A 10194-nucleotide genomic window follows, 5' to 3' on the forward strand; every position below is an offset into this window, starting at 1 on the left:
GTAAACACAAGAAATTTAAGATTAAAACTTTCTAAGATTCATAGAAATCGTCAACAAAACTTAGTTTAAAATTTTTCATCTACGTGATCTGTTGATCTTACTTATTTGCTAAAAACCTAACTAATTTTCCTTTTTGAAAATTATATTAGAATATACAAATGTGTGTGCAAGTGAAAATTAAAAAATGTATTTGAAAATTTGAGAAAATCATTAAAACTCTTTGAAATTTAAATATTGCTTTGATAAATTTAGAAGCCCTAGCTTAAAAAAAAAATTGTATTGTAAGGAAGCTGAAAATAAATTTTCTATTTTTTCAAGAACTACTTTTTGTAAAAATTTAAAATGCATTTTGTTAATAATCCTTTTTTGTTCGCATAGTTTATAAAATCAGCTCAAAATATTTCAAATAGTGTTTTGTGAGCAAAAGAAGGAAGAGCACCTAAAAAACTCACTTCAAAATTTAAAAATAAGTTCATTACAATAAATATTGTTTACAATAAATATTGAAAATTGTTTAAAATTATAGAATATTAAAAAATTAATCTTATTAAAATCTTAGATTTTTAATGTGTGCTATGAAAATTATTATAAATTACAATTTAGATAAGTTATTTATGAAAAAATCAAGCCTGGAGATTGAACTTTTTTAATTAAAAAACTTAGTTTGTATGGTTATAAAATTTATTATTATTTTTATACCCTACACTTCGTGAAGGGTATATTCACTTTGGTATGGAGTTTGTAACCACTTGAAGGACCCGTCTCACAAAACTTTCACAAGTTTTTTCTTTTGTGCAAACGACGGCTGCTATTGTAATTGAACCAATTCGGACAACGGGTTCGGGTAGCTGCCATACAACTCAAAGGATTCTTTTTAAATATTTCAAAATGTAATAGAGATATTAATATCAAATTGTGCAAAGATATGTCAAATTATACTTCACATATGCTCTGAAAATTTTAACTGAATGACTGCACTTGTTCGGGTAGCTACCATACAATTCCGAAAGTTAAGTTAACACTTAATTAATATTTAAATTTAAATATTTGGGAAAATATTAAAGCTAAATAAAATATGCTAGATTCATGAAAATTGGCCGTCGTGTGTGTCTGACTTATAGGTCAGACCTAATATACGTTGAGTTTCTATTGAGTGGTTTGACAGGTTCATGTTAATGCCATTTAGCAATCAAAGTTATTTCTAAATATTTCATAAACAAATTTTTAAACTCAGATTGTCAAAGTGTAGGACTATGCTGGAAACACGTCCAGTAATCTATAAGAAAACACTTAATTAAAGTTTTAAGTGATTTATAGTAATTCTTAACTTTAAACAACGCTATGAAATCCATGTGGTTGTTTAAAATACTACGAATTTAATTAAAAAAAAAAACAATAAATATAAAAAAATCATTAAAACAAGAAAAAACTGTACCATATTTTTTTTAAAGAATATTTTCATCACTTGTTATTTTAAACACTCAAACACACAAAAACTTTTACACTGAATATTTAAAAATCTTGCCCACAATAATTGAAAAATAATTTTCTACAGATTAGGTACATTTAAATAAACTGCAATCTTTTTTATATAGCTACATTGACTTTATCTTTAATCTGAATTTAATTTGAAATTCATGTTGAGATCTAACATAATTTCATTTAAAATTCTTTGTAATTAAATCGAAACATCTTGTCTAATAATTTCAAAAAATTTAATGCCAAATCATTAAAGTTAACAATACAATATCCTTTTAACAATAAGAATATATTTTGTTCGGCTTTCGGTTAGACGTTTCTTATTCCTTTAAAATTAAAATATAACCCACGTGTCAACAGTATGTATGTAAGCAATTTGAAAGGACACACAACTAAAAAGAAATAACAAGAAACATAAAAATTGAATGAATTAAAAGCAAAGAGTGAGTTAAAATTTTAAAGGAGAACCGAGATAATAAAGTTACAATTCTTTTCTCGTCTTGTAAAATTTTAGCCTTTTCGTTGTAACGTTCAATTAAAAATCCTTCATCACTTACAAAATGGAGCAAGGAAACGTGATAAGAAATTAAAATAGAAAAAAAAGGCAAGAATCAAGTCAAAGATTAAAAAAAAAAAAAAACCAAAGAAAAAAATCTCAAAAATTTAATAAAAAGAGGATTACAAGTAGTTCCAATTTCTTCTCTTTACTACTTACTTTCATATTTCTCTTTTTAGTTGACTAACTTTGAAGAAAACACGAAAATTAAATAAGAAATTTTGTTTTTTTTTCCGAATGAAATTTTCCTTTCGAATGGCCAAAGAAAATTTTTACAAATTAAAAATTCAAAGTGAAAAATGTCAAATGCAAAACAATAATCCTGTGCCATTGAAATAGTAAAAAATGGTTTGTCTGAAACTTAAAAACTGTTCAAGGATTTGCAAAACCAAGAAAAATAAAAAAAATAAGTAAAAATTGGAGCGGAAAAGAAAATTAAGTAGAAAATTATTGTTGCGATTTTCTTTATTTTTTTTTATTTTTTTATTTTATGTCCTTTTACGAACTTTTATGTTAAAAAATGATTTATGAATTTTTAAAGATTGACAGATTTGTTGTATACGCGTAGGCATAATATTATTTTAAAGTGTGACAGATGCTGCTTTGTCATTTTGGTATAAAACGAGAAAAATAGACTAAAATAAAATACTCAACGAACCATTGTTTGTTTCAAAATAATTAAAATTTTTACTTTTTTAATTTCTCATTCTTTAATAAATGATTGTACGATTTTAATTAACACCGTTGAATTTTTCTAATTTAATCAAAAATATCTTTTAAAAAAGTTTTCATTTTAAATTTTGAATTTAAAAATTAGAATTAAATTTAATATATTATTATTAAATAAAGAATTATTTCTTATTGTTATTTATTATTATTAAATTAAATTTTAATTAAAATTGCAAAATTCTGGAAATAGCTGATTAAACATGAATAATATTGGGGGTTTTAAAAAAAAATTGCCAAGTTAAAAACTGCCATTCGGTATTTTTGTTTTTGTATTTTATTTCACCCTTTAAAAACACAGAACGATTTTCTCTCAATCTTTCCATAAATTAGTACATTATGATTTTTGTCTTGGAGTCAGATCTGGCTCTGAATTGTTTGGCGCCATACGCGATTTCCGAAGAGTGAGCGCATGCCTCCTCTCCATTTAACGTTTTCAAAAAGTTTTATCTTTTAAAATTTAGTTTTTTTTTTTAAATTTTCGAAGACGCTTCTATTTTCCGGGGCATATTGCAAATGCTTGCTTTGCCTATATGGTAGATCCGAAGCTGTTTGGAGTGCTACTGAACTTTCTATTTTTACATTTCCTTGATATATAAAATGAAATCAAATTTAAACAGCATGACATTTTCATAACATGCTGGATAGTAACTAATACACGAGGCTTCACACGAGACTTAACTCTGGTTAAATTCTATTATGTTCTTTATGATATACGCATTTAATAAATTGTGCGTAATTTTGTAATTTATTCTGGTAATTTAAAACTTTTTTAATAATATTATGAAAAATGTATTCTAATATAATTTTACAATAAAAATTTTTCCATTGAATTTTTTTAATATTTTTAATTTTTGCATTAAAATGCAACTGAAAAAAGAAAATAATATAATTAAAAATTTTGCAAGTATGTATTAAAAAAGTTTTCGACTTATTTCAGTTTTTTTTTTGATAAATTTTCTTCTACAATATTATTCAAAACATAAAACTTTATGAATTCATCAGTTAACATACACATTGTATTTTTTACCGGTTGCATTCCATCCAATTAGGGAGGGTATGTGATGGCACCAAATTTCAGATGTCGAGTTTTAGACGGGAACGCACTTCTTCGTAGTATGTCGATCTGTCGATCTGTGTATTCACGCGTCTATCTCAAGTTCGGCTGAACCAATTTTGATGAAATTTTACATTTTTGATAGTATGAAAAGAAATTATCAAACAATTTTCTTAAAATTTAATATACAAATTCGACGTGTAAATAAATCTATAAATTTTTTGGAAAGATCAGGGCTCGGAAACTGAACTAGGGGCGAATTTACATTTTTTACCATATCTACGGAACAGATTGATGAAATTGTTTAAAATTTGATATGTCAGTTCTGGTTGTTACCCGAACCTGTTGAATTCGGCTTTTTATGGAATTCAGGTGGCTCAAAAGGGAAATTCTAGTAAGACCCAAATTTACGCTTTTCTAGCTATGTTAACTAAAAGCTTGCTAACTTCTCTAAAATTAAAAGGAAGTATACAAAAGGCATTTTTATAACCTTGTGTAACACTTTCACTAAACTAGATAATAAAATTGGGGTCAATTTTTGTTTGAACAGCTGCAATAAAAATTTAGTTGAAATTTTCTTAATTAAAATTTACTTTTAATTAAAATATTTTTTTGGAAATATTCAAAATTATTATTATTAAAAATGTTTCTGTTTTTTTTTTTAATTTTCCAAATTTTCAACTATCTCAACTGTTAAAAGATATAGTAATATGAAATTTCTCTGTGCTTAAATAAAAATGAATATTTATGATTTTAATTATTATAAGCCTTTAAAAAACACAACCGCTTGTAAATTTAAACTATATTCAATAAAGTATAAAAAGCCAAATTCATATACTTATTATAACTTTATAACTCCAGGAACATTATTAATCTTATGTGTATAAACGACATATAAATTTACACATGTATGTAATATAGAACAAAAAATGTTGGCACACGACGAAAAAATGCTAACAGCAATAATAGTGCAAACACTTTATCATATTTAAGTCACGGTAAAATTAAGTTGCAAAATAATTTTTCTTTCAGATATAACCAGAATTTTCTGGAAGGATTAGTAAATGTACTATTTATTCATATACCCCGCACATATCAACACGTTATAGTAATTATATACACTTGATAAACGGGAGTTACATGAAATTATGTGTAAAAATAAATAAGTGTTCAGATTAAGAAAATATTCTTTAAGCGTTTTCAGAACGATTACAGCTATAAATCATAAAATTATTATCTTAAATGTAAAATAAAAACAATATTGTTAAAATACTATGAAAAATCCTAGCGGAAAATAGTTTGTTAGCATTAAGTCTCTCTTTTTCGAAATTTGCATTGTTAGAATAATTGGATAAATATAAAAGATCTTACCATCTGTGTAATAAAATGAACTGAATTATGTAGGATGAGTTGTCGACTTTACCTGTGAACATTAGCAGTATCTCTGAAAATATTTAAGTTATCATTAAAAATTTGGTATGCATATGCTATACAGAAAACATAATTCAGCTCTCATCCCACATTTATGTCACATTTTATGTCTTAATGTTTTAAATATATTACGACATAACGTTTTAAATATATTACGACATAATATTAAAGCATTTTATAACCAATAGCACTTTCAATTCAATGTCAAATGGAGTGCATTATATATTCCATTGAAAATTTTTAAAATCATTTTTAATTAATGCTCCGTTTTCGAAACTTATTATGTGCCTTGTACCTAGCAAAGTTCATTATTTTATTAAAATAGCAAACTAGAGATATAGGTTATAATAAAACAACTGACTCCAACCTATATACTACATACTTGCATACTATATACTATTTAACGGTTTGCTGTTTGAACAAAAATTAGATTTTCATGGTTTTCTTAATGACTAAACCACTTATAATAACCACTTTATCATTGCGTATTCGATCAATCTGTAGGAAATTATTTAACAGAGAATATCAACAAAAATATTTTAAAATTTTGATCCTGACAAGAGTTTCCACGGTTGAGCAATTTAAATTCCACGTAAATTTTTAACTATATTAGAAATTTGAAAATAAAATCCTAGCTTCTGGATTTCCCTGCTCATTTTCAAGTATATACCCCTTTCTTTCGAACGCTCATTTTTACTTCAAATACTTTTAATAGAAACTGTTGCCTGAACGTCTAGTACAGATATTTCAATAATTTTTTTTTCGATTTCACACAGATTTCATTTAGAATTGTTTTCAAGTTTAAAAATTTGGCAAAACAAATTATTTATCATTATGCCTCAAGTATTCCAATATATCGCTTCCAAATTTAATTCTACAGAAGCTTATACCTTCCAATATTTTTGTATAAACTTTTAAAATAAATAATAAGAGGCACTTTACTTTCTACATATTTACATAGATAAATATATGAATAAAAATATTAATATTTTTTTCAACTTTAGGAAATAATTAAAGCAAAATAATTAAAATAGTAAAAAATAAATGAAATTTCACTTTTGCTTTTAGATTTCGGCAAGTGCTTTAATAAACTCAATAAATTTGAAAATAAATTCAATATTTGAGTATACATACATTTATACTTAAAATATTATTTTTGTTTTTTGTAACATGGCTTAGGTAGATTTGGTAATTGGGCCATACATATATTTTATATCATATAGATATACATACATAAATTAAAAAGATTTATAGAATAAATTGAAAGTATCACTTTACAATATGCTAACAACAAAATAAAATTATATTATACTATAAGCTGTAGAGATATAATATATGTAAAATTGTGTGTTTCAAATTATTTTAGTTAAATTATATTATACGTACATATTATCATGTTTGAAAAATATGTTGCCGCAATGGTAATTGACTATAATTAATCTTAACATATTGGAGTTAAAATATTGGAAATTAAATGCTGTATAAATCTAGGCGCTATTCAAATTTGAACAAGAACTAAACAAATTTTATTCAACAGGCTCTATAAGAAATGATTGTCTTAAATTGTTTCATTTAATTTTATATTATTTTCTGAGCTGGAAAATCCAACAGGATTTATTGTCCTTCATATTGATTCTAACAAAAAATATTATAAGCTTTGGTAACCAGTTCTGTGGTTTAAAATAAATACTGATAAAGCCGGGAATTAATTCAAAAATTTTAAACCAAATGAAAAAACTTAATCTAATTTTAAAATTAAATTCAAAACTTTAATTTTTTCATTCATATAACCTCATAAAGTCCAAATTAAATTTCGGCAATGTAGAGGTAAAATTTGTAAAAAATTCCATCTGATATTTATATTGTATGAAGAAATCTAATTTGCAATCAAATAAAATTCATATTAGGTGGTTGATGCTTGTCACCACAGGATTATTGTTATTTTTTCGATTTTCATTTTTCATTTTTCTATGTGAATTCAATTCAATTTCATTTTCAAATATTACATTTGAACATATTCAGAGGGACAAACTTTTATTTTTTTTTTTAAATTTTCAGAAATTTTCATTTTAAAAGCGACAAAACCAAATGTTCGATATAAAATTCCCTTTTTATATTTTCACCATAATTTATAAAGTAAAAATAAAAGCAAACAAAAAATATTAAACGTGCGAAACTTTTAATAAAAATCAAATAATATTAAAAGTACATAGATACGAGAGAAGTGGGGGGGGGGGGGGGATTTTAATGAAAGATTTTAGTTAAAAGATCATTTCTATATTATTTCGGATTCATTTAACTATATTTGATGATGAAAATGATAATATATACTTAACGATAATGATTATGATCAAAATATAATATCAATGATGATATTAAAAGTGAAGTTCAACAAAATTCATGTAATAAAAAATGAAACGTTTTCAAAGTTGAACTATTTTTGGTATAGAATTATATATGTAGATGTTTTGGTGTTGGTATTGTTATAAATTCATAGAGAATTATTATACAGGGAGTTTCGCAAAAAATTTCAGGAATGATGCTTTTATTAATTTTCAGGCAAAATTTGTTTGGCTTGGGAAGGGGATACGGATATACTCGTTTTCGAGCTACAGCCTGTGATAAATTTGCATTTTTCATATGTTTTTTAAACACATTTAACTTATTTTACACATTTAACTTATAAACAACAATAATTTAAAAAAAAAACGAATGTCCTGACTTTGACGAACCGCATTTCGAAAAATGTGACTCAAATAAAATTGATTTTAACACGGAAAAATAGTTGTCACAATCAATTGCCTATAAAACAACCCTCTGACAGTTACTCTATGCCATATGGTTCTGAATTTATAACAATTTATTTATACACAAGAAAAATCTGGTACCTTTCTTTTTCAACAGCCTGCAGCTCGAAAATGAATATATCAGCACCCTCCAGTAGCCATGCAGTTTTTTACTGGAAATAGATCAAAGAATCTTTCTTGAAATTATTTGCCACCTTATGATAAACACCCTGTATAGAAAGATATAGTTTTTATTTATTTTTTTGTTTTATTTTTATTTTCTGTGTTTTACTAAACATTTAATGAATAGTTATTTTTTTTTATTATGTATATTACTTTTTTTTTTGTTTTAACCCAATATAGCATACAACATCTAAATAATAATTTGTTACACCTGAACTATTTTACATATAAAATTTTAGTATACGAATTTCTTTATTAAAAAAAATTAAAATTTACTATAGATAAATGAAGAATTTAATGCATATAATTTTTAGTGGAAAATAAAAATAAAAAAAAAAACAAAAATGAACTAGTAACTAGAAGTAACTAGGTTTCTACTTTTATCTACATTAATTTCTAATATAAAAGTTACGACAATTTAAGAAAGAAAAAAAAACTAAAAAATAAAAATTATGATTAAAAATCTTTTATAAAGGTGAGTTATTTGATATTTTTTTTTAATCGGTTGTCAATATCTGATGGTATCAATTCGTCAAAACAAAAAATTTAGAAAAAAAAACTAGATTCAATTCCTTAAAAAAATTTTAATAATTCATAATTAATAAATTGAAAAATTCAATTAAAAAACCAAAATGACGAAGTAAAAATAAATTTCAATTACAAAAATATTGTTACCAGTGAACAAGAAAAAAATTAAAATATTAATTATAATAATATATAAATGTCAATAAAATGTTCATCCTGACGAAAATGAAATTAAATTTTTTAATTTTAATTTTAATTTATTTTAAAATTCAACAAATAATTGCCATGTTTATGGAACATAATAACATAAATAATTTAAGAAATATTAATTATAAATTTAATAATGAAAATTTCCTTTTAAATAATATTAATAGTATTATTTCAACAAAATATAATAATAATCATAATTTATATAATAACAATTTGCCATTTTTATACAATACCATTAATAATACAACAAATTTAAATGAAAATTGGAAATTTCTAATGAAAAAGGATATTTTAAATCAGATTAATAACAATAATAACAGCAATAATATAAGTGATAAATTATCATCAAAATTTATAAAATTTTTAAATCCTTTAAATTTACAAAATAAAAGAAATTTTAATTTATCATTAAATGATATTAATAAAACTAAAATTTTAAATAATTATTACAAAAATAATATTATAAGTAATAATAGCAATTATGATGAAAATTTCAAAGAAATTCATTTTAATAATACAAAAAAGGATATTGAAAAACATGAAAGTAGTAATGTACAAAAAATTCATAATATGAAAAAATTTTCAAATATTCTCGATTTTAATAAATTGAAAATTATAAAAATGAATATTTCTAAACATAATGATAAAATAAAAGAAGATCTTAATAATTTTGGTGACATTACAAAAGCAACAAAAGGAAAAAATCAAATATTAAATGAAAATGCAACTTATTCAATACAAAATAGTCGCAAGGATACAAAATCAGAAAAGAGAAATTTTTTATCATCGTTGGATGATTTTTCACCATATACTGGATTAAATTTTAATGGTAAGAATAACAGAACTGAAACGATAAATTAATGTATTGGTATTAATGAATCGTCATCGTAAACTCGCGAACAGCACATTTTTAGTAATTCAAGTTTAAAGTTATAATTTTGTTTGTATAGTTGGGTACTCGTTTATTCAAACAAATTACTGTTTTAAATGGTTATATTTTAATGCCTTGTCCTAATATCCATTAATTTCCATTAATCTATGGAAAATAACGACTGTATTAACATTAGTCGGTCTTTAAGAGAAGAAAAAGTCAACAACATTTATAACAGAAATATGTAATCCTTTTAGAAAGAGAAAGAAATTAATAAAAACACAATCTTTCTGGCATTACTTTTAAAAAATGAACAAATATAAAAATTATTGATGTTTTTTAAACTCCTCCATCTTTAGAATTACTTCTG

At 23.8% G+C, this 10194-nt stretch overlaps 1 protein-coding gene across 1 annotated transcript in view; it reads left to right on the forward strand.

The window, feature by feature from the left end:
* LOC129613127 (uncharacterized) overlaps positions 1–9814 on the forward strand; it is a 32836-nt gene extending 23022 nt beyond the window's left edge. The window contains exons 3-4 of the mRNA XM_055527077.1: positions 4740–4816; positions 9609–9814. Of these exons, the coding sequence (XP_055383052.1) occupies positions 4740–4816; positions 9609–9814 (283 nt within the window). The remainder of the gene's footprint in view (positions 1–4739; positions 4817–9608) is intronic.
* Positions 9815–10194: the final 380 nt, after the last annotated feature.

This window comes from Condylostylus longicornis, unplaced genomic scaffold (genome assembly GCF_029603195.1).
Source record: "Condylostylus longicornis isolate FDR11 unplaced genomic scaffold, ASM2960319v2 ptg000004l, whole genome shotgun sequence".
In the NCBI taxonomy this organism is placed as follows: Eukaryota; Metazoa; Arthropoda; class Insecta; order Diptera; family Dolichopodidae; genus Condylostylus; species Condylostylus longicornis.